This window comes from Vidua chalybeata, chromosome Z, assembly GCF_026979565.1.
Source record: "Vidua chalybeata isolate OUT-0048 chromosome Z, bVidCha1 merged haplotype, whole genome shotgun sequence".
Classification (NCBI taxonomy): Eukaryota; Metazoa; Chordata; class Aves; order Passeriformes; family Viduidae; genus Vidua; species Vidua chalybeata.
Genome location: NC_071570.1, coordinates 64,942,346 through 64,967,455, shown reverse-complemented (window position 1 = coordinate 64,967,455; position 25,110 = coordinate 64,942,346). Strand labels below are relative to the sequence as shown.

Genomic DNA, 25,110 nt, shown 5'->3' with positions numbered 1-25,110 from the left:
CGCTTATATTCCCTCGTTTCTCTAACCTTAAATTTTACTGAAAATGCAGTAATTGAAAATTCAGTAATTTACTGAAAATGCATTTTATTGAAATGCAGATACCACAAAGAGAGAAAACCACCTTCTGAAAAAAAAAAAAAAGAAATATTGAAATTTGTCTAACTTAAAAGTACGTGACTTTGCTGAGTTTTGCTTAATGTAATACATAAATTCAGTGGGAGTGTTCAGTGATCCCACCTGACAGTGGGATCCATCAGGTTTTATTTTTCAGACCTCAACTGAGATACACTCCAAAATCCTACATTATAGCTAGAATGAGTGCCTAATAGAGTGTCAAGCCTGCATGGCTTAATTAACCATGTAATTTTTTCTTCTTTTGTATGCAGAAAAGGACATCAGAAAGGCTATTCATGTCCACGGTGCTGCTGGTGCCCAGGCACCCGAGAAGGCCGATGGCTCCTGGGCTGTGCCAGCTGTGGGGTGGCAGCAGGAGCAGGGCAGTGCTGTCCCTGTGCTGGCCCTGCTGAGGCCACACCTCGAGTGCTGTGTCACCTCTGGGCCCCTCACGCAGGGAATGGAGGGGCTGGAGCGTGGCCAGAGAAGGGAACGGAGCTGAGGAAGGGAATGGAGCCCCAGGAGAGGCTGAGGGAGCTGGTTACAGGCTGGACTCCATAACATCAGAGGCCTTTCCCAACCTAATTCACTCCGTAAACAGAAATAATTTCAACCGAGATGTATTTCATATATCTACGAATAAAGAGATACACAGGATGCCCGATGGCTTCTTTAAGCTACCGTCTTAAGGCTGAGATTTAAAGACACTACGTAACTCAGACGTACATCCACCCAAACAGGCCCCTCACGCCGCCAACGTGGCGCTGCCGAAAGCCCTCCCGCGCCGCCGCTATTATATGCGTGCGGAGTGAACCAAGCTGAGCGGGACCCCCCCCGCGAGGGGCCGTTGGACCCGGCCGTGAGAGACGTGGCATGGCGCGGCGGCGGCGCTGCGGAGGATGTTGGGAGTTGAAGTCCGAGGCGGCGCTGGCCGCGGCCTCCTTTCGTGTATCCCTGGGACGGGAAAAGCCGGGAAGAGACAGCACGGGACGGGGGGATCGGTCTCGGTGAGGGCGCTTTTGGCGGCAGGAGGACGCGCCGCGTTGTGACCCGTCGTTCCCGGCGGCGGGGAGGAGCGGCCGGAGGGCTGGGCCGGGCGGTGCCGTGCCGGAGCCCGGAACGGCTGCGGGAGGTGCGGGGCTCGCTCCTCGTGTTCTGACCCGACGCGTCCTTGCAGGGCTGCAGCGGCTCCCGCGCTCCGACTGCTGCCAGCGCCGGGCTCCGAGGCTCTCTGTGAGGTGAGGGTCGGGGAGCAACACTGCGCAGAATTCCCGGTGCGATTTATCCCGGTGATTCGCTGGGTCGCCGGTGCCGTTGTGTTCTTGCCTCCGGCCGGGTTTGCTCCTGCGTGGAGAGTCGGGGTGCCGGGTTGTTCGGAGCCTTGAGGCACCGAATTCCAGCCCTGCAGCGAAGGATGGGAGTGCTGGTCCTGGTAAAATGCCTGCGGTTTCATCCTGACCTTCTTTAACGCCGGATGGAAACGGTGCTTCAGAAGCCTTACTGCTGTATTTTGGTGTCTCTGGAGGCATAATTGGTCTTTGTGTGATTTACTCGCTTTTATTATCACATGAAAAAAACCACATTGCTTCTTTTGGGGGAATTACCTCTAAAAGTGCTGGAGCTGTTGCATTACATCCTGTGATATCTATAGCGTGGAAAAACAGTGGGTGCGGGTTGTTGGAGCGGGCTGGGTCTGGCTGTTTCTTTGGTGCTGGTATTTCATGGCATTGCTGGATGGTGTTACACAGTTCCAGATCAGTAGTTCTGCCGCTTCAGCCATCGCTGGTATGTGGGGTTTCGAGAGGGTTTTGTGACACTGAAATATTTGATAGCAAAATGAGGGGGGTGGGGGGTGGGGTGGGGAATCTGCTGCGAATCCTGAGGGTTGGCAGTGGCGTGAAAAATGTGTGAAATGAATTAATTGACATTCTGATTATTCTGATGAGGTCAGGCAGCCTTTGGGAAAATGGAGCTTGCTGGGTTTATGGTGTCTGTGGACCCTGTCAGCAGTAGTGACAAGGGAAGGCCAACAACAGCCCTTGCTGTCATGCCCGGTGTTTCTAGCTGTCCTGGTGTGTGTTAGCTCTCAGCACACTGGTGAAAAGGCTTCTTTGGTGTTGCTTTTTGGGTTTCTTTTAAGGTGAAAAGGTTGTGCAGGTGTTGTGGTTAACATAATTTATGTGATGAATATAGAATCACAGAATTGTTTAGGTTGGAAGGGGCCTTGAAGTTAATTTTGTTCCACCCCATGCCATGGCAGGGACACTTTCCACTATCACAGGTTAGTCCAGGCCCTGTCCAACCTTGAACACTTCTAGGGATCCAGGGGCAGCCACAGCTGCTCTGGGCACCCTGTGCCAGGGCCTCACCACCCTGACAGTCAAGGATTTCTTCCTCATATCTGACCTAAATCTACTCTCTTTTAGTTTGAATGTTTTTCACTATTTGCTGATAGTTCAATACATCAGATTCTGCATTTAGCTGTACCACAAAACATGTAAACTAGCACATTGTACAGTTGTTTCATTTGTGGATTTTGTAGCTCATATCACATCTTTGAGGTGCTCATGTTAACTTTGAGGAAGCATGACTTAAACAGAGCCCCAAAATAAGTGCACAGTACTGTTTACCTGGTGCAATCAGCTTCATTATGCATTGGGAGGAAAGTTGACTTAACTTCAGTCTCCTCCTCTAAGGCCTTAAGCGTGAAAAGTTATCTGCCACCTCAGTTTCAAGTTAAGGGATTACTTCACACACAGGTGCATTGTTTGAGGTATGGCCTCAGTAAAGAGCCCAAAGTCTCAGAAATCAGGTAGAGGAGTGTTCTGGGGGGCTGGTTTCTTGAGTTTTTTTGTGTTTTTTATCCCCTCTCCTGATTACCTCTCTTTAAGACTTTGGACTTTGGAACAAGTCATTCATACGAGGTGATTAAACTGATGACCTCTCTGTGCACTAACTTGGCACAGAGGAAAGTGCTCTCCTTAGTGCTCTCCCTTTCTAAAATGGAAAAAAAAAAAAAAAACAAAAACATGAGAGACTTTTCAGATGAAAGTTATAAATGTAGTCAGGGTCCAGTTCTGGTTTGGTTTCATTTTTTTGAAGAGTGTTGTCATTTGCTTGGTGTTAGCTGCACGTTATTCCGGACAGTTGTCAGCATGTGCTTAGCCATGAGCAGTGTCTGCAGCATGTGAAAACTTAATTAAAAGCTACATCCACTGTGATTAAAGTCAAAGCGTTTAGTGGCATTTCAATTTAGTGTTCCAGCTTAGTGGTTGTGTTTCATTTTAGGTTCTATTTAGAGAGCAGTTTTCTCTCTCAGTGTGCTTAAATATTTTGTGGTTTCTTTTTGTGGGTTTCTGGGGGGTTTGTTTGGTTTTTGTGGGTTTTTTTTGTTTTGTTTTGGTTTTTTGTTTGTTTGTTTGGGCTTTTTGCTTTTTTTTATTAGCAGGAGCACCTACTGAAACAGAAGGGAGCAATTAAAGATGACTGAAAATACACCTCATTATAAACTCTGAAATATAGCTGATTCTAGATAATGTGTTTTTATCCACATGAAATTTGCAAATCTCCATTTGTAGGTAATCTTATCATTAGCTGTGAATGTCTGTATTTTAGAGTAATAACCTGAAGAATGCTTTTGAAGTGTGGTTAAGTCGTTAAGATTATTGCAAAATATTAGCACAAATGTAATTACCTTCTATTAAACTAAAGTGAAAAGACAATTTGCCATTCTAGTCTCTAAATCAAATTATTTACTTCCTGCTTTTAGCACAAGCCCAATTCCCTAGTTTGAGAATTAGGTTAATGTCTGAGATTTGGTTTTAGGTTAATGGATGAGGTTCAGCTGGTGAGAATCAGTAGAAATAGTTCTAGAGACAGACTTTGTGGGTGTACTGTGGTTTTTTTCTGTAACGTGAGGGTTTAACATCATCCCTATAGTATCTTCATTGTAGTGAAAAGGGATTTTTTTAAAGAAAATAACTGATCAAACAAAATTCATGCTTCTACTTCCTAAAGGGTTTGTTTTAAGGATGACTGATCACTGGAAATACATTTGTCCTGTATTTCTTATCACCATATCTCTACTTTTTAATTTCGACATAAAAACAAATCCGGATTTCCTTCTAGGAAGACGTGGCATTATCGAATTTGCAGTTTCGGGTCACAAATCACTAGATGGCAGTGCTGATACTGTTTTCACTTAAATTCCATGTGATTCACCTTCCCTGTCTCTGGGTTTCTCCTTTGCCCCTTCAGTTTAGTAAGCCAAAATGTTCTAGTTTGCAAGAATGCACAAAAGTCACTTCCTTAAGAAGTTAGGCTGAGTTTCCAGGTGCTCCCTGTTGCAAATTGTGTGTTTGTGGCTCGGATTATGAAGAGTTATTATTACAGTTTTTGGGTTTTTTCTCAAGTCACCGAAAAGACAGCCTAGTTCTGTACCCAACAGTCATTAAGGTATTGTAGACTGATCCTCCTGGGAAACTTTTTCCCTGCATCTCCCTTGAGGGAAGTTCCAGAGGAGCCCCCTCTGGAATTTTTGTTGAGGACTGAACATTGCTGATGGGTTTCTTGGGTCCTTTTTTCCATGGTTTTCTCCTTCCACCCATTCCTCACACACAGAGCTAGTTTTGGGTATGCCAGTTATGTTCGTAAATATCCTGTAGGATTATTTTAATAATCTGTGGTGCTGGGTTATTTCAACACTGTACCCTATTAGCTTTAAGTTACCATTGTACTTTCTGCTTTCCTTTTGCCTATTCCTGTGCCTGGTCTTTGCCCTTAATTTTTTTCTTTAAGTTATTTACTTTTTTCGTAATTCAGTACCTGCAAACCACAACTGGATCATGTTGAAAAATCAGTGTACAGAAAGTTGTCATTTGTGCAGGCTCCAGATTAGTTAAGACATCGTTTAAGTCAGTTCCATATGGATTTTTACCTTATTTCAGCAACTGACATGATTTTTTTCATGTTTGGGATTACTGTTTCTGTTCTGATTCTTTTTTATTGCAAAGTTAACAGTGAAGAACAGCTACAGTGTTAATTATATTTCTACTAATTCCTGACTCTCCGGATGTCAGGTGGCTTTTTGGGGGGGTTGCCCCTTCTCCCTCCCCCCAGCACCACCACTGTAATAGGTTTCTGAAAATTTGAAAAATCCTTGCACAGAGTTTTTGGAAAGCTGCTCTATGGAATTTTACCACTCATTCTGCATGGTCACAGAATTTATTTTAAGTCGTGAGCACCTCTCAGCAGCTTTTAATCATGGCATTGGGTGAAATCAAGCCGCAGATTGGAAGAGCCTCGAAAAAATGTTTCAAGGTTTTGGTCAGTGATCACTTTAATTGCACAATGGAAAATTCTTACATCCTTTGCAGTGTATAACTGGAAGAATAACTTAAGAAATACTTCTGTGCAGAGGAATGTAAACTCCTGTAGATTGATTAAAAGGTGAAAATCTTAAATTGCAAATTCCTGCCCTTAGTAAAGTTTGATGCAAGAGTTTGCATTTCTTTGTTACAGGGTGATGAGATGTACTTTGCAAGGACAGTGTGTTCCCCACCAGTCAGTCACTGACCCTTTCATGTGAAGAGAAGCCTTTAAGTGAATTAGAGATGCTCAGAACCCAAAATCCATCTGTCATAAGAATTTCTTGAAGGGTGCTGCACATAAGCCACATTGACTTGCTTTCCATGGCTAGGCTGAAGCATTTAATCCTGAATCACTTAATGCAAATCATACTAATTTGTCAGAGGGTCTGTGACTTCTACTGCGTGATTTTGATGCTTTGATTTGTTTTGGAAACTCTTAGTGCACTAGTGAAGACTGACATTGATGTCCTGCTGTCTGGATTTTTCAGTTTGGTAATAATAGTAATTTTTCCTTCACATTAAACTAAGAGTTGTATATACTTTTGAAGCAATGATGAGAGAATGAGGAATTTTTACTTTTGTTTTTTAAACAGAGGAAAGCCCCTGTATTTTTGTAAGTGTAGCTTTTTTTTACATATATGTGAGTATTTTTATTCAACATATTATCTAAGCCTTTTCCTCTATGAATTCTGAAAGGGAATAAGCTGGCAGTCTTCAGTAGCAGTCTTCCATTACTGATGTAATGGAAATGGTGGAAAATGTTTTGAGCCTATCTATTTTTTATATATATAATTGCTTTATACAAGACTTTTATTTTAGTAAAAGTTCCTTAAGGACTGCTACCTCAGGGAGTGGTACAGGTAGTTTACCAGACTTGTGAAGAAAGAGGACTTTTTGTAAGGTGCTGCTGCACTGAAGCATGAAAATCTCCTGGTGTTTATGAAAATCTTAGTTTTTCCACTTTTCTTCTTCTAAGACCTTTTACATTAATATTGTTAAATAAGCATATAGGTTAATTTTTTAGAAATAAGATATTTGAAAGGTTTATTCAAATATGTCAAAAGATTCTTCTGGCCTTCAAAATAAAAACCAAAGCCTTCAATTACTTCCACTTCTGTTACCATCACCGGAGAAGTGTGGTGTATGGGTTTTACAGGAATTGGCTGTACTGGAAAACTTGGTGTAAGTATAATTTTAATCATGCTGGAAGTAACAGGTGCTGGTTTGCATTATTGCAGCTCAACAATGCAGCAGAATTGTACCCTGTAGTTAAGTTTTTATTGCAATGAGATATGGGGTTTGTGATGTGTAATTACTTCTCTACTATTACTTTCCTAAGTACCACCAGTATATTTTGGAAGCAGTAGCTGAGCAGGCACAATAAGGTTTTTAGAAAGAGTCTTGGACTTTGAGGTATTATCACGGTGCTAAAAATAAAGGGAAGATACAGGAGAAAGGGGACACTGGATAATTTTGTACTTGAGATAAGTCAGTTGTTTTTCTTTTTTTTTTTTTTTTCCCCTTGAGTTGGTATTTGAATTACCTTCTCTGTTCAAGAATCTAAATAACTGTGTTGTGGCCTTTGCATTCAAATTTAAAATATTTCCCTTGTTTCTCAAGGTGCACTTTATATATATTTTTCCCCTCACAGCTTTTTGTAGCTGAAGGAAGATGATGGAAGAGAGTGGGATAGAGACGACTCCGCCTGGCACACCTCCTCCGAGCACAGGAGGGGAGGCTGCTGCTGCTACACCTGTCACTTTAGGTACAGAAACCTTTATTCAGTCTTTTGAAGCACTACAAAGCCAGTTGCAATCAGCATAATTGCAGTTCTCTTCTCCAGGCTAATTGGAAGGATTTAAATAGTTTCTTAATCATGGAAGTGGGCTCCTTATCTGTAATGCATCTGATATCGCACAGAATATTTTAGCAATTTTTTTTATTCTTGAAACTATTGTAGGAAGTGATGTGGATGCTCTTGTATTTTTTAAGGATACAGGGCTGGAGAAATAATACCTTCCACACCAGTCCAAGTTAGATGAGCAGCACAGAAAGGAGTTAAAACAGATTTATAGTCCCCTAGTGAATAGTGGTAAAACGGAATAATCACTTGTGTTTTAATACTGAGAGAATCCCAGAACGGTTTGGGTGGAAAGGAACTTAAAGACCATTTGTTCCACCCCTGCCATGGCAGGGACACCTTCCACTGTCCCAGGCTGCTCCAAGCTCCAGTGTCCAACCTGGCCTTGGGCACTGCCAGGGATCCAGGGGCAGCCACAGCTGCTCTGGGCACCCAGTGCCAGGGCCTGCCCACCCTCCCAGGGAAGGATTCTTCCTAATAACTGCCCTAAATCTGCCCTCATCCAGTTTAAAGCCATTCCCCCTGTCCTGTCACTTCACCTCTTTGCAAAAAGTCCCTTCAGCTTCTTGTAGCCCCTCTCTCGAAGGCCCTCTAAGGTCTCACTTGTGGTGGGTACTCAAGAGTGCTTTTTCTGACTTTTTCAAGATTCTGAACATCATATTTGAGTACCAGATACTGAATTTTTGGGCAGTTGTGGTATTGTTGAGTCAGGTTTGTATAGTCTCTCTTGTCAGATGCTAAAGGAGAAATATACTGACAAGATCTCATCCCACAATATTAAATGAGTTATATAATAAAAGCAAATTTTTTTTGTTTTGGTTTGGTTTTTTTTTGGTTTGGTTTTTTTTTTTTGGTTTTTTTTGGTTTTTTTTGTTTTTTTTGTTAAATTATAACTGTGGAAATGTAACCTATGATGGAGCAGTTGCTTTAATTAGGATGAAAATGGAGTCTGGACATCACTGGCTTGCCAGTGATGTTACCACACATGAAATGTACTTGCTGCCTCATTCATACACGAGCAAAGAAACCAGAGCCAGAAGTGCATGAAGTGCTACAGGTTGTCATCAATAAAGTTAATTTTATAAAAATGGTCTTTAAGTAGTATGTTTTTGGCAGTATTTTCTACTTACATAAGGAGTGACCATGAAAGATTTAATTTTTTTTTTATGTGGCAGAAGCTTACTGGCCACCAGCGGAAGGTCTGTTAAAAGAGCTGTTGAAATTAACATGGACATGAACTTTTTTTTAACAAAAAGTCTCAGATTTGCTGATGTTTTCTGTGGTGCTAGTCAGCCGTGTGGTACCTAGTTGATATTTCCAAAAAAATGTGCACTCATAATTTGAGTGCATATTTGACTGCATAATTTCAACAGGGAGTGACACAGGAAGTACTTTCATAAGAAAGTCATGTTTTTGAGAAATCATTTCCAAAACTGATATCTGGAAATAACTTTCATTATTATTCATTCCTGCTGCCAAAACCAGTGCAAGTGTTGCATAAAAACTGTCGGATCTATAGACATCAATTTGCAAAGGGAATTTCCTGACCTGTGTAAACAACTTCCAAAATGTTTCTCTAGGATTTGAACACACTTATTAAAAATACAAAAATGCAGCACGTTCATCTTGCAAAGGCTGTTCATGGACATCAGGGAAGATGAAAATTTGCCAGCTAAATTTCAAGGAAAACTTTTGCATGGTTTATGGGTGGGAGTGGGAAATAAATAGCATGGTACAGCAAGCACAGCCAACAAGGCAATTCCTCCATGTGGACATCTGTGTGGTGTTTTTTTCAGCCCTTAAACCCAAGCATCAGAATGGTCTGAATGTAGAACCAGACCTTTAAATTCGTGCATCGTGAGATGTTAAACCAAGTAAAAATTACTGAGGTTTCTTCAGTTGCACTGCTCACCCTAAAAAATTGGTATCAGTGATTGTATTACATAGTATATTAACCATTATTAATTAACTATATTATTATATTGATAGTATATTATCAAAACAATTTCCAGTGTAAACAGAAAATGTTTTGTACTCTTAAGAAAAATTGTTTAAAATTTGTTTTTATCTTATCATTTAAGAATTTTTGTTGTGTGTGTTTTGTAATATACATGACATACTGGTACAGTGGTGCATGTAAACAATATAGAAATAGATTTTACATGGGGGAATGAATGCTCAATTTTTTTTTTACTGATAGATGCGTGTGACCAAATTTCGAGACCATGGCATTAGTGTGATTTACGTATCATTTGACTGTGGTGTTTAGGCTGAGGCCAGTAGATGCTTAAGCTGGTTTAGCATGTTACTGCCATCAAAAAAGGCAATTTCTGTTCTTCTGACTAAATTTCCTGGCTTAATTTGGTTACGGACAGGAAAATTTTCTTATCCAAGGATCAGCTGAAACTGGGAAAGCAGAGGGATCAGGGAGATGAGTGCCAGAGAAGAAAGAGTGTCCTTAGTTTCAGTCCATTTTCCAATGCCACACCTCTAAAACAACTCCCACCCTATCAGGTATTAGGGGTGTGTGTTTTATTCCTGAAGATGAGCGCTTCCTGCATCATCAGTTGATGCAGCAGTCACTCAGGAATAACAGAGCTAGCTAGAAATTTCTGAGGTAGGTTTCAGCTGCTGTAAACGCAGTAGTCAAATGTTGACTTGTCTTTTTAAGCTAATGACAAGTAGGGTCATGTAGGAAAAAATGTGTCTTACAAGATACTGTCACCAAGGACTAAGTGCCATTGGTGTTGTGTGACAACTCAAGCAGAAGTTTCAAATTCACTTCGAATGAAAAAAAAACCCTGACAGGTTAAAAAAATAGTTGTGAAATGTCTGAACAATTCTATTACTGAATCTCTGAGATTAAGGCTTCTAAAATTCTTAATTCTCTTTTTTTTTCCCTTACTTTTGTAGCTTTGTCCACCCCCCTTGCCACACCGAACATGCCATCTTCTCCTGCCTACTCGCCACCCTTGCCAGCTGGAGTGTCCCCAGTTCCTCCTGCCATGATGACCTCACCCTCTCTTCCACTTGTGCCTTCTGCAACCGTTTCTACAATTGCACCACCCCAAAGCCCTGTCCCACCTCCTGCTGCCCCTGCAGCTTTCAGCACCCCCGTGTCCCAGTTCTCTGCTCCTCTTCCACTGAGCTCTGCTGCTGGCCCTGGTCTGCCTGCACCTCCCTCTGGTCCCCCCATTTCAGGGTTTTCCATGTCTTCCACCTATGATATCACCAGAGGTCACGCTGGCCGAGCACCTCAGAGCCCACTGATGCCTTCATTTTCTGCACCTCCAGTCACAGGTAACTCTTTATTTGCTGTCCTGTTTGTGGGACAGGATGGGGGATCTCCTGGGCGACTTATTCTTCTGGGTATACTTAATTAATTAGTTGTACTTAGGGGAAGGGATAATTAATGTAGCTCTACTCAGAAGAAGGTATAATAGCCTTTAAAATACACTCATGGTCCAGGGCAGAGTCCACTTTAAGTTCTGGTGGCATTAAGGTTCACAGGAAAATCTTTTGTTTGAGAACTTTTGTTTTTGTTACCTTGCACACATAAGCCCAGCTTTTCTTCAGCTCAGAGAGCCACCTTCAACCATTATGTTTCCCCAGAATGACAATCACAGGCTGTAAAATCAAAATTTTCAGGGTTATGTTATGAAAATCTGTCTCTTAACAAGCTGTCACATGACACCAGTTTCTATTTTCTTGTTTCCAGCCACAAAATTGCATTGGGATAGCTAAAAATACATAATAATACGTACCTTCCATGCAGGCAGTTGCTGTGGTTGCTGAATTGATGTCATTTTCAGCTTGTGGGATGGAAACTTCTCTCCTCAGCTGCACTCAGGCTAAGCTTTTATTATTACTGGTGATATCTCTTTCAAGTAGTCTGTGTTAGGAAGATGTCTAAAAAGAGCTATCAGTTGTGCAGCATAAAATAAAAATAACTCTTTGTTAAGGCTAGTGATAGAAAATCTGTTAAAATAAGCTTGAGTAATGGGGCAAAGGGTCCAACTTTATTTTTCTATTCTTTTAGTTGCTTATGTTTTCCTTCTAAACATATAAAGCTTCCTCCTTTTTCTACTACTATTGATTTCCAGCACTTGGTTTTAGAAAATTTACTTCTCCTATTGTATGAGAACATTCCTATGCCTTCGTTCAGAGACTAACATTTGTCCCTCTCTTTACTGAGAGTTTATTATGAAAATTTGAATACAGGAAGAACAGCTTTTAATTTAGCATGATAAGAAAAAGAATAATTGTATGAGGCAGTCTCAGTTTCATTAGCAGATATGATTGCATTCATTATATCTGCTAGCCTTTAACAAGCATAATTGTTCTTGGGCCTCCAAGAAGTGAGGTGAATTAGCCTGGAAATGTTTTATTCTTCCTGCTACTTTCCTGTTAAACAATCACATGTTGCTTCAATATAACAAATTAAACCCTTGTGTTTTATATTTGTCTCTTACAGGTGTTTTGGCAGATCCCATTACTCAACAGGCAACTTTCTCTTCATCCTTATCTCCTGGGGCTGGTTCTGCAATCACTTTTCCTGAGGAGCATGAAGATCCCAGAGTATCTGCTGCCCAGAGTGGGGCACCTGCTGGAGGACTCTGGGGTTTTATAAAGGTAGGGGGTTTTTGTCTGTTACCTTCATGAGGAATTACCAGTTTGTACTGACTATAGGAAGGCATGTTGTACTCTTTAAGTGCATGCTATTAGAAGTAATTTATTTTTCTAGCCTCATGTGCAAGGTGGCTGTTCGTAATAGTGGTGTTTGCTGAAACTATGCTTTTACTTTTTCTCTGTATAGAACAGAGGGGACTGTACAATTGCAGGTGTTCTAGGTTAATTTTGATTCTTGTGATATGAACTTGTGATAGACCCTGGTCCATATGGATATGTTCTTAAAGCAGACGAAGTTCTAGAACCTTTAAGGTCCTGAAAGGTATTTTTTACTTCACAAAGACTGTATGCAGAAAAGGATAAGTCTGTTTTACCTTACCTTAATGCTTTGCATATCCCATTTAGAACTTCCTAATTAACTGAGTTTGATTCCTGTGGGATGCAAGTCATGCTTGTTCTATAACAATCAAGTTATATTTTGTCTTTTTTCAAGGACTGACAAATTATATATTTTTTTCAATCACAAAGAAGCATCTAAGGTATTTTGTAAGATTATTCTGCTAGAAGGCATGGAATGTATAGTGAAGAGCAGATACTCCTTGTGATGTTATCTAATCATACAGAGGAAATAAGCAGCAACATCAACTAGTAGAATTTCATTAACTTGTCACCTTTCTGGAGCTGTAAGAGATGCTACATTTAAGTAGCATCATGAAGATAGTGGCAAAAAGATCTGAGGGCTGTACATCAACACTGAGCTGTCTTCAAGAGCAGCGCCACATTCTGTCCCATCTCACACTGAATGTGAAGGGAAGAATGAAGAAGATTATTGTCCCAGTGTATGTGAAGAATTTTGGTTTTCAATCCCTTTTGCGCATGAAAACCTGGCAGAAGAAGTTGTGTGTGACATGGCAGACTGAACCCTCTTTTACGCCAGTGATACAGTCTTAAAGAGGAAGATTCATTCTCCATCAGTACTCTGAGAGCAGAGTGGTCATGCTGCCATTTTCAGGGAGAAATGTCTTCTCATGATCATAAAAACACATTTTCCTTCTTCCTTGAAGTAACAATGTTTTCCTTTCAGTCCTTATATTCCTCCTAATATTTGCAATAGGTGGCAATATTCTAGAAGAGAACATTTTACTTATAACATGATTCTTTAGCCCTTCTTAGAGTACCAGAGCTTTCAATTGCAAATAAATTGAAAAGCCAATCTCATCCACATTTTAGTGCTGCCAGTCCGATCCAGAAGGTGTCCTGTTTCTATTTACAAAGCACTAATAATCTGTATTACTGACTCCAGTAATAAAGACTTTGGTTGAAGTATCAAGCATTCCATGTGCTCTCTGTATTCAGTTACCCCTTCTTGAGAATTTCTTAAGTGAAATTATGAGGAATCAGTAATTACACTGAAACCATCAAGTTCGTGATGTATGTAAGCTCACATCAGAGTCTGTGCTTTTTAAAGATGAGCCAGAATCTGGGACATATGATGGTAATTTTTACAGAAATTACTGAATTTGCTCTGGAGGAGCTCACATAGTAGTTGCCACACTTATCTTTATTTCTGTTGTTGAAGTAATTTGTTAAGAAATCAAACACCTTGCTTTCAGATTTCCTTCAAGCTCAGCAATATTGAAAAGTACAACAATCTAAAATTAACAAATTAATGGTCTGGAATCAAATGGGACTGTTGCAGTTTCTTCAGTCATTCAAAGATGCCTGAGCAGTTCCATTGCAGTTCCAAGACTATTTCCAAATAATTGTTGCTATAACTTCCTGGTTTGGATTGGCATAAAAATATGGATTATTTCACCCTATTTGTGCTAGGCAAATGGACACATAAAGGCATCTTCCACAGGTAGAACTAGTCTCAGTGTTCAGAAACCATCTGTATAATGATATTATATTAGTTAAGCAGCAAGGATGCTAACTGGAGAAGCACTGCCTGGCTTTGCAAGATGATGGGGCTGTTTCTGCATTAATGAGGAAGGTAATATTTAAACTTGAGGTAGTAACAGAAAAGCCATGCACTGATAGTCATGTCCTGCAGTGTTTGTGCTGAGTAATGCAGAGCAGATTTTACAGAGCAGCTTAGTTTTTTGTTGTTTTTTTAACAGTAACATTTTGAATTTCTTGAGGAGGAGAAAAAAACCCCAGAAAGTAATATGGAAATGTATTTGCTTAAATTTAGGGTGTAGCTGAGAATCCCATGGTGAAGTCTGTTCTTGATAAAACCAAGCATTCAGTGGAGACCATGATCACAACGCTGGATCCTGGCATGGTTCCATATATAAGTGAGTGTTTATGATAAACCATCAAGTATTGCTTGTAAATCCTGGAGAAACTACTGCAATAGCCACTACTTCTACACTTGAAGTGTAAAAGCATTTCAGTTACAGCTTGAAAATTAATAGGAAAGAAAAGCTTCGTGTTACTCACCATTTTTTATTTTATTGGAGGAGACTGGATGTTGCATGTAGCTGACCTGAGAGTAAAATAAGCAAGCAAAAGCACCATTTGTCCAGGGTGGTGGTTTGGTTTTGGTTTTTTTAGCATGATTTTTTTTCCTAGCAGCCTGATAAGCAGCTCTCCCTCCTAGGTGTGCCAGTACTGACCTTGTTCTGCCTATGAAAAAAAGCTGGTCAGGAAACAGCTAAGACTGAGAAGAAACCATTAAAATTATTTTTTATTATTATTTTGTTTTCCTGAGTTGTTTTTTTTTTTTTCCAGCTGAACCTATTAGGTGACCCAGCTAATGATTGCTGCATCTTTGTACTAGTGCAGAGGACAGGGGAAGATGACCTAATTTTTCAGTAGTAGTTAATTGTCTTACATTTAAGGGAAAATTTCCCAGCAGCTGTCTAGTGAGGAGGTAGTGGGAATAAAACCAGTGAGGCCACCCAGCAATGCCTTCTAAAGGTATTTGAGAAGAGTAGCAGGATGCAGGGTAAAACTACAGTAGTGTTGATTTTTGCACAATTTGACAAAGTGTATTTAACATTTCTATTACAGTCATCAGTGTCCCTTTTGAGAAACAGGATCTGTTGGTATCCTGAATAGTTTGACCCAGTGTTTATTGACAGAACAACTTTATCTGGAGGAGGAAGTAATACTAATAAAATGCTTGGTTTGTAAGATTTAGGTTGAGTAAACAAAGTTAATGGTTACCTCAAAGCTCTCTAAAGTCCTGTTGGAATAGGAAGCATCTGTATTCATCTTGGCCATTTATGTACTGCATTGGTTTTGTAGTTTCAGGTTGTGAAAACAGTGCAGAGGTTTGTAAACTTAGCCTGTACTTCCTTGTAGAAATGTATTCTACAAAAACTATGTCCTCAGCAATAGCCCCACTTCTCTCTGCTCTCCCTTCATTACTGCAATGCCAAAGGAATTTCATATTCCTCATTGCCAAAACCTGAAATTACCAAAGCTTCTGGATGAGTTGGTTGAAATATTTTTTTTTCTATATTTCTATAATCTCTTTCTTGAAAAGAGCTGAGCTGTTTTCATTGGCACATTGTGAAAATGTTACCTGAGCTGCACTCCTGGAACAGGTAATTTCTATCTAGACAGGAAATGGTCACCTCATAAGCATAAACAACAGTACTTCTACAACAAAAGACAACGGGGAATCTTGAATTAAATATGGAACTGTAATTTCAGTTTATAATGCACAAGGTATTTTACATTCAGCTGTCAGAGCTTACCTTCATGTAAGAGTTCTGCCCCTGAATTTACCAGGGTGCATCCAGTTCTTACATTTAGGTTTCCATTTTACTAGATTTTGTCACAAATGGTTTTTTTAACCCATGTAATATCTTTCAGTTCTGTAGTATATCTGATGAAAAAATAGATGCTTTTGATATTTGATGATCCATAATACAAAAGAATATACTCTGTATTCTGCAACCAGACATGAGGCACAGTTGCCATTCTTAAAACTGTTAGGCAGTAATTTACTAGATATGTTATGGATTAGTTCTTAACTTCATTAAAAGCTCTTGAATTGTATTTCTGTTCTTGAGCAGTCAGGCAAGGCTAACTTCAGTAAAAACCTGCAGTCAATTTTAAGCACTTGTTTAATTATGTTAAATTGATTTATATCAAGAAGGAATCAATGAAAAAAGATACTCTCAATTATTTTTAGTCCAGTAGTTGCACAGCATTTAAAACAAGTGCTCCAAGATCAGTGATCTATATACCTATACATTCAGCAAAGCAGTTGGTAAATAAAATGATAAAAAATTACCCTAAACCCCCAAACAGTAGGTTTTACCACTGTTTACCACTGTTCTGTGATTATTCATAAAAGTAAGATGATTCCTGTAACTGAGGTCTGCTGAGTAATATAAGCCAAAAAGTTAATTGGTTTTTTCATTAAAATTTAAGCTTTGGGTTTACATTTATCAGTGGGGGAACTTTTCTTGAATCAGGATTAATACTGCAAACTCTGTAAGCTCCTGTGGTTGATGCAGTTTACTTAGGCAGCTTTCTCTGATGTCATATTCCATGTTTGAGGAAAGATTCAGCTGTTCTTGAGAAAGCTTCTCACAGCAGGGATGGATTTTATGATGTGTTTCTGCGCAATAAAAGTGATCCAGCTGTGACAGACAGATGTGAAGTGTGATTTAGTCTTCTGTGGTACTTTTAGATTTCTTTTAATTCATTAATTTGAAACAAAATTGTTTTGTTTCATTCTGAAAAAGTTCAGTGGAGGCTCATGCTTCTTTATGGAGATACAACCCTATGGAAAATGTTTAGAACTGTGCACAAGTTTTTTGGTTCCATAGGTATTTAGTATCTAAAAAGAGCAATAACATTACATTGAAGTTCACATTCCAAGACAGCTAAAAAGTAATGAGAGCCTTTCTTTTACATCTTGTGTAATTTGGCAGCTGTTCACTGGATTTTATGACCTGCATCAGTGTTCTTGATCTCGTTCATAAGAATTTGCAATATTCCTTAATGCTTTACAGAACACCAAAACATCGTTGGAAATTGATGTCTTGAGTTATTTTCCTAAAGCTCTGTGAATTGTAATCTTGAATGAGTGGTATAATATTTTTTTTTCAGGTGCTGAACCTGAAAATAGGTCAGTTCCTGCTGCTTGTCTTTCACCCTTGTATCCCTTAGTTATTCCTCTGCATTTCAATTCCTGACTTAAATGACTTCTGCTTCGTGGATGAACTATTGTCCAGTGCGTGAGAAAGAAAAAAGCAGCTGGAGAAGGTGTAAAACTGTGTTTGAACTATCCAGCAGTGGGAAGGAGGAATATTCCATGTGTGGATATATTTTTCACAGATTACTTCACAAAATTATTTTGCAGGAACTGGGGGAGAGCTGGACATAGTGGTTACTTCTAATAAAGAGGTGAAAGTTGCAGCAATTCGGGATGCCTTTCAGGAAGTCTTTGGGATGGCTGTTGTGACTGGAGAGGCTGCACAATCCAATATTGCACCACAGCCTGTGGGCTATGCTGCAGGCTTAAAAGTAAGTGGATATATAGTAGTAGCAAAGAGAAATTCACCCAAAACAGTCTCATTTTCTGTAAGGTGAAGGTCAGTTTCTGGAATAGGTAAACATTTTCTTTAAGGATTTTTTTTTTTTGTGTTTTGTTTTTGTTTTTGTTTTTGTTTTTTTTTTTTTGTTATTGTTGTTTGTTTGTTGAGGTGGCTTTTTTTGTTTGGGTTTTTTTGGTGTTTTTTTTTTATTTGTTTGGGGTTTTTTTGTTTTGTTTTGTTCTGGGTTTTTGGGGTTTTTTTGGTGGTTGGTTGGTTGGTTTTGTTATTTTGGGGGTTAAGTGTTTTGGGCTTTTTTCTCTTTTTTTCCCTCAATATGGATCATTAGATCCAAAGCTCTCTCTTTGAAATATTTTCAAGGTTTCTTGAAAACACATTTGCAGCAAGTGAAGAGTTTGTGTCAGTGTATTATGCCATTTATATCAATTTGCTTATACTGTCATTGATTGCCGTCACATCTTCCATACATTGTGCTATTACTGTGGTTTCAAAGTATATCAGGCATTTTTTTGAATAGTCTGTTACCAGCACATCATGTTGGAAATGTTAGAAATTAAAAGTCTCCAAAAGTGATTTTTCTCCCCACTGATTCTGTATATCAAAGACAGTTTGATCAACACTTGATCTTCCTGAACAGATCTGTGTTCTCTTTGAAAAATGAGAATTCACTGTGCAGCCCTGCAAACTGCTGTGCCACCCCAGAGGAAAGGTTAGCAAAGGGTTCAAAGGTTGTTTCACCAGTTCTGGCCAATAAGTGAAAATCCTGAAAGCATCTGTTTCATACTCTGTTTACTAAATGTAAGCAAAAATTCATGATAAAGGAAGATTTTTCCCCTAACTATTGTGGCAGTGTTTGCAGAAGAGTAAAACCTGTCCTCATAGCAGTGTCTTATCTGATGCAATTTTATAGTGAGATAAAGCAGAATAATATGCATGTTCCTTTACTTGTTTAGCTCCTGCAGTGTTTTATATATTTCTGTTACAACTTCAGAGCGATAACAGTTTTCAGGGGAATAATTCCTGTGTGTTAGTTGGATACGTACCACAACAAATGGATTCTTTCCCTTGCTCTTACAAAGTTGGTTCAAAGCTCTTAAAGACTCTAAACCCAAGAAGTCTTAAATTGTAGAAATGTCAAAGTAACACAAAGATAGACTGATTCTTTAACTGATAGTTAAAACTATCACAGGTTAGGAATTTTTGTCACAGGTTATGAATTCTTTGCATACTACCCTGGATATTTTTCTTGGAATGTAAAAAAACTAAAAATATTTCATTAGCTTTGTCCTAGGTTTTGTTACTGTTTGGGATTCCTGGCCTTTGACTAGTTTGGGTTGTTGGGTTTTTTCCCGATTGAGTAATTTTGAAAAGTTGTGTTCTAGGGCTCTTTTGAGACTGATCTGCAAGCATAGCACTAAGCTGTGGTTCAGAGTTTTGTCTAACATCTTCTGTTGCCACTCAGGGAGCCCAGGAGAGGATAGACAGCCTACGCCGGACAGGAGTGATCCACGAGAAGCAGCCTGCTGTGTCAGTGGAAAACTTCATTGAGGAGCTGCTTCCTGACAAGTGAGAACCTTGAATTTATTCCAGGGGGCTGGGGACACATTGGGAATATTCCTTGTTGACTCAAAGCCTGTAAGGAGCTGGTGGCAGTTTGAGGAGAGGGAGAGAGAGAAGGAGGAAGAAGGAGGAAGAAGGAGAAAGAAGGAGGAAGAAGGAAAAAGAATCAGAAGGAGAAAGAAGGAGAAGATTGGTCTGGAGTATATTGGTGGGGTTGGTTTTGGTGATGATGTTCCACTTTTTGTCCAGGCATCTTGAGACCTTAATATAAAGAAATCTTCGTCAGATTTTGTAGATCCACAATGTAAAAAGCACAGTGAAGTGAGCTGAAAAAATGAAGGAGCTGTAAAATTAGGAATTTGGCTAATAATTTGTGCATTGTTGTGTGCATCCTCCCTTCTCTCTCTAAAATTGTATCAGAAGAGATATTCCGGCATTTAGAACTTACCAAATAATGTATTTTATGCTTTCCTTTCACTGAGAATGTATTACTGCATCTAACTTGCACTGCACAGACATAAAAATGCTGTTTCAAAATGTATTGCAACATGATTTTGTAACATATTGTTTGACAGGCAGTTCTTGAAGGAGCTTATAATTAAATTCCAAAATATTGGAGACAATGCTATGTTTTTCTTAATACAAACTTAAACAGTTTTCTTCCACTGTTTACCATGCTTCTGCATGTCCAAAGGAGAAGTGTTTCAAGTAATCACCCATCACTACTAATAACATATGTCATAGTTAATCCTCTGTGAAAAGATAACAAAACATCTAAATCAGACTGGGTGGAAATAAATGCTAAACAAAAATTAAAACTTCTTCCTACTCCTATTTACTTTAGAAAATTCCTCATTCATATTGCACTAAAAATACTAAATGTAAAAACAGAGTAAAAGGAGAGTAACTGTGAAAAAAATAACAGCCCATCACATGCATAAAAATGCAAACATTAGAAGACAAGAAAATACCAGTAACTTCATTATTAATTAGAAGTAAGTTATATTTAGCTATGAGGCTTTTTTAGCCTTTAATAGTTGCCAGTCAAATCATTCCAGTGCTCTATTCCCTGCTACAAAGATGATGGAAGTGCTTCTTCCTGTCTGGCTCCACTAAACTCTTACCATGAAGTTTATATGGCCCAGACAGGCAGAAATGTTTCTCTGAATAAATCATTTAAATGATTGCTATAGCATTAGATTTGTCAAAAAATCTTCTGATTGTAGAATATGAATGATAAATAGACAATTTTCTTAAAAATTGTTAGAGAAGGTTATTTTAATGAGAAATGTTCTTTGAAAGATTGAATGAAAACTGTAGCAGAATACCTGTGGCCATGGGATTATGTCAGCCTACACACCCACCCCTCCAGCTCTCTTTTTTTCTTTGATTTGTAAGTTTCATGTAATTTGTATTTCTGTGTATTTTATGCATTTTACATGCATACACATGCACTGTTATGAGAGATAGATAGATAGACAGAGGCACATGCAAATTTCACTTGCAGAATACCACAACAGTTTGATGAGTTTTCATTTTTACTACAGCTGTAATAGAGCTTGTAAAATGTTTATAATTCAACTTTTAGCATGTTGGTTTTCACCAGAGTGATACTCAGTACTCAGGAATAAAAGAATTTGTGCTTCACTGCAGGTGGTTTGATATTGGATGTCTGATTATTGAGGATCCAATTCATGGAATTCACCTGGAAGCATTCACCCAAGCAACACCAGTGCCTTTGCAATATGTTCAGCAGGTAAGAACATATTCCTTTTTCACTTTTCTTAGCAATTAATAGCTGAGACATAAGACTGAAGTTTTAATTTTAGTTATTATGTCAGTTTTTATTGGAAGTTATTACACTTAAATATTTTAATTTATTTAATGCGAATACAAAATGTTTTTGCATCATGTTTATGAATTAATCTTTAGACATTTATAGTAAAGCTGTTCTTAGTCAAGAGTCTCATTCTGCAATATCTGTCACTTAAGTCCCCTATGAACACACTGAGTCCCACCTAAAAGACAAGGCTGATTTCAAATCTGCTATTCTGGAATCAAAATACTTAAATCTTTGAAATACCGTGGTTCATTCAGCTGGAAATAATGGGATGAACTGCAGTGGAGTGCAGTTCTGAAATACCACCAAAAGAAGTTTTTCTGGAGGTGGTTTATTTTCCTTTGGGCACAAACTGGGGATTACTCCAGTCACTCACTGCACGTTGCCTGACAGCAGATACGAGTCATGCTTTAGTTAACTCTGACTTGAAAATTCTTTTAAAATAAATGTTACCATGAAGAATTCATAACCAGAACTGTTTGGGGTTTGATCCTCAGATGTTGTTTTGGGAGAGCAAATAGTAACTTTGGGGCTTTTTTCAGTAACAGCAATTTCTGAATAGCTGAAATTTGATTCTCGCTCCCTTTAATTTGCCACACAGGTCTGTTGATACAAGAATGATTCCTTGCAATGGTCGGTTAAATCTGACGATAGAAGCAAATCTACTAATTCCAAACTGTTTCAGTAATCACTTCTCAAACTTTTATATGCAGGCCAAGAGTCTCACCCCTCAGGACTACAGCCTGAGGTGGTCAGGGCTGCTGGTGACGGTGGGCGAGGTGCTGGAGAAGAGCGTGCTGAATGTGAGCAGGACGGACTGGCACGCGGTGTTCACGGGCATGTCCCGCCGGCAGATGATCTACAGTGCGGCCAAGGCCCTGGCAGGGATGTACAAACAGCAGCTGCCACCCAGGACCGTGTGACAGCAGGGACACCCTCACACCAGGAGTGCTGGGTTTGATTCTAGGATCAAAGTGGAAGCCGTGTGTTCCCATCCTCAGCAACGCAGATTTGTGATTTTTACTCTAAACGGTCTCTACTTCTTGAGAAATGAAGGTGATTTCCAGGAGTGGAAGTCAGCAATTGCAGTTTTTAGCTAATGTGTGATCTCCAGTATGATTCAAAAAACAAACATGTATTTATGACTGCTACAGGCAGCATTGCAGTTTTTTAACTGGAATGTGCTGGGGTGGGACACCTTACCAGCCATTTGCTGAGACAGCTAGTATTCTTTCTAAAGGGGATATTTGTTTAGCTATTTCTATTATATTAGTAATATAAACATGTTGACAGCATAACAAGTATGTTATATATGGATTTCAGTCCACAGAGACTACCTTCTGTATTACATGTGGTTTTTGGGGCATGTGTTTAGGGGATACTTAACACCTCCTTGGGTTGGTGTCTGTATGTAGTTCTCAGGAGCGATGCCAAGTAGTCTCTACAGCACCTAAGAGTGAGCTGCTGAAGAAGAGCACAAATCCATGCCCTGTTGGTTGAAGTCATTGCTAAGTAATTCTGAATTCTTATTTTCTATGCTGCATCTTTCTGCTTTTTATGTAACAGTAATTGAATTCGTGGCCAGCTGAAGAACCACAGACAAAATTTCAAGTTGCTTCAGTGGGTTTTAGATCAGGTACTGCACTCCCCACATTAAATCATCTGAGCAGTTTCAATAACATGATTTACTCCAGTGCTTCCAGACTTCATCTGTTATATGTAATTATGTAATTTTTTTCTATGTATTTACAGTTGTCAGTAATTTGATTATGGAAAACAGTCATGTGTGTATCACTTGCTTTGCTATTTTGGGTTTTCTAAACACTTCTAACTCTAAAAGCTTTCTTGATGTCATGAGTTCACTGTTTCTCAAATAAGTTTTCAGTGGTGTCTGATTTTTTTTATGGCTACAAATATCTTCCATCCATGCTCACACAATCTTAAATCTTTACTTAGAAATATGGAAGTAATTGTGAAGAAAATATTTTGGTAATAATACTTTTTTAAGAAACAAAGAATAAACAAATACTTTTTGTTTGCCTTAAAGAAGCAGTTTTTCAGCTTGTATTGCTCAGCCTTTACCTTTCTTAGATGCTTTCAAAGAACATTTTGTATACAATATGTTGTTAAGCCAGCTCATATTTGTACCCAGTGAAAGCTTGTCTATTTCCAAAACATTTGGCCTTAATTGGCTCACTCTGTAAAGCAGTTGAATAAATGTTTTCCCTAGAGAATGGCATCTATTTTAAAGGCTTGGTTTTTATTACAGATGATGAATGTATTTATTGAAGTTGTATTTGCATGGTCAGTTTGCAGATTTGTCCCATACTAAACAAGCAAACATGATCCAGCTCTGTCTTGAGGTCCCTCATTGAGACTGCTTCTTTCTATGTTAAACCAAAACAGGGTTAAACCAATAGAGGGAGTTTTCTTTGTCATTATGCAGCAAAGGCATCTTTGCATTTACTGTAATTCCAGTTTGGAATATATAGTAAGTTGAATGTTGCTGTTTCATCCCCTGCTTGCAGCATCTGTGATGCAAAGGAGGAGGACATGAAGTCATCAGTAGTTTTAGGTGCCCTGGCATAGCTTAAAATTAAAACTGAAGAGGAACAACCCTTTTCTTTCTCCCTTTCCTATCCCTGGCCTTCACCTTTTTTAATAGGTGAGAGGAGTAGAGGAAGATGATGTGGTCAAGTGAAATGTTTTTTTCTCTGGCTCATGAAGGTCTCGTGATTTATTTTCAGCTCCCAGAAGAATTAAAATTATGTAGCTTTGCAACTACCTGTTAGTTCGTTCCTTTTGGGGAGCAGTATTTGCTTGTGTATTGAAAAGTAACATCCTCACATGAACACCACAAGCTCAGCCTCTTCCCTGAGAGGCCAAGGGAAGGAAAAATGTCTGGAAAAATGTCTCAGTGATCTGAGAGGCTAAAAAGTTGGAAATTGCTTCCTGCATGGAGGCCTTGCTCAGGGTCTGAGTTACATGGATGAATTCTGAGCCATGTTATGGAGACAGTTCAGCTTTTTACCACCCTCAGGGTTGTGTTGTGGGCAATAGTAAGAGAGAAAGCTCAACAGGGGCCTTAAATTCATACACAGATCAATTTAGAAAAGCAAACACACTTCGGACATGTAATTTTTGTTACAACTTTCAACTTCCACATCATGGCAGGGGCTGACTTGTAGGTGCAGCTGTAGGAGCCATTTCTGCTGAATTTGCTCCAATGTGAGTGTCAGAAGTAGTCACAAAAGCTACTATTACTATTATACTCCTACATTTAGTGTATTATTATTATACTACCATTTTTAAACTGTTTCACATAAAAAAACCAGCCAAGCTCTTTGAGTTTGTGTTACATTAAGAAGATCTATGAGGTCCTTAAACTGAGATTCTTTAAAATGCTGGAAAAAGCTCTGCATTTGTTGCTGCTTTTGTCAAGAAGTTACTGCTCTGGTCCTGGCCTCAGTTTTTCATCACAGCACTGCTCAGAACAGCGTGGCTCTGATGATGAGAAAAACCATGGATATGAAATTCCACACACATTTCTGTTGAAATTAGTCTGAGTGCTTTCACCCAGCTGCCTCTCTCAAGATTGGCCCTAAATGTCTGTGAAGGGATGGGACGTGTGGGGTCTGATGGAACCGTAACTACAGCTTGGTGGAACATATTGGTCCAAAATCAGGCACAAAACAGCTTCAATAACTGCTCATACACTTTGCAGAGTGTTCTCCATTAACAAAAGGCTTTTAGAACTAATAATACCAGTCACCTTTTTTAGACACCTGCTCGATTTGCGCAAGATAGTGAGGAGTGGCAGAAGAGGGCAAAGGAAAGAATAGCGTGTGGAAGAATGTGAAAGCAATCAGGAGAGTGCCAGAGAAATAGGAATGTCTGGTGAGTCCTGAATGCAGGAGGTGGTAGAGGGTAGTTGAGAAATCAGGAATGTGTAATAACTTGTGTCTGATTGTCAATTCTGGCCAGCTTTAGAAGAGCACAAACATGCAAATCTTGCAGCAGAGACACTTAGCACAGATGTGATTCTGTATCTATGTCTAATGAAGTTTACAAGTTGCTTTTGATGTTTACCCCTCCATGTAGCATAGGGGAGGTTTTTCAGGGGGTGTTTTTCAAGTGGGAGATTTCTGAAGGATTTCTGTAAGTATAAACCTGTGAAAATGAGAATTTTTGTAACAATTCTTAAGGATGTTTGGAAAA

General features: G+C 39.2%; 1 protein-coding gene across 3 annotated transcripts; it reads left to right on the top strand.

Moving 5' to 3' along the window:
• Positions 1–1,031: 1,031 nt before the first annotated feature.
• Positions 1,032–23,131, top strand: PRRC1 (proline rich coiled-coil 1). Of its 3 annotated transcripts, none has more exons than XM_053932349.1 (9): positions 1,032–1,121; positions 7,135–7,248; positions 10,258–10,644; positions 11,819–11,976; positions 14,168–14,270; positions 17,300–17,463; positions 18,955–19,058; positions 20,706–20,808; positions 21,606–23,131. In XM_053932349.1, exons 2-9 carry the CDS (start codon positions 7,155–7,157, stop codon positions 21,813–21,815), a joined length of 1,323 nt encoding a protein of 440 aa, XP_053788324.1. In that variant the 5' UTR covers positions 1,032–1,121; positions 7,135–7,154; the 3' UTR covers positions 21,816–23,131. The 3 variants fall into 3 exon arrangements, with proteins under 3 accessions (XP_053788324.1, XP_053788323.1, XP_053788325.1); XM_053932348.1 differs by lacking the exon at positions 1,032–1,121 and adding an exon at positions 1,293–1,352; XM_053932350.1 differs by lacking the exon at positions 1,032–1,121 and adding an exon at positions 1,471–1,546.
• The last annotated feature ends 1,979 nt before the right edge of the window (positions 23,132–25,110 follow it).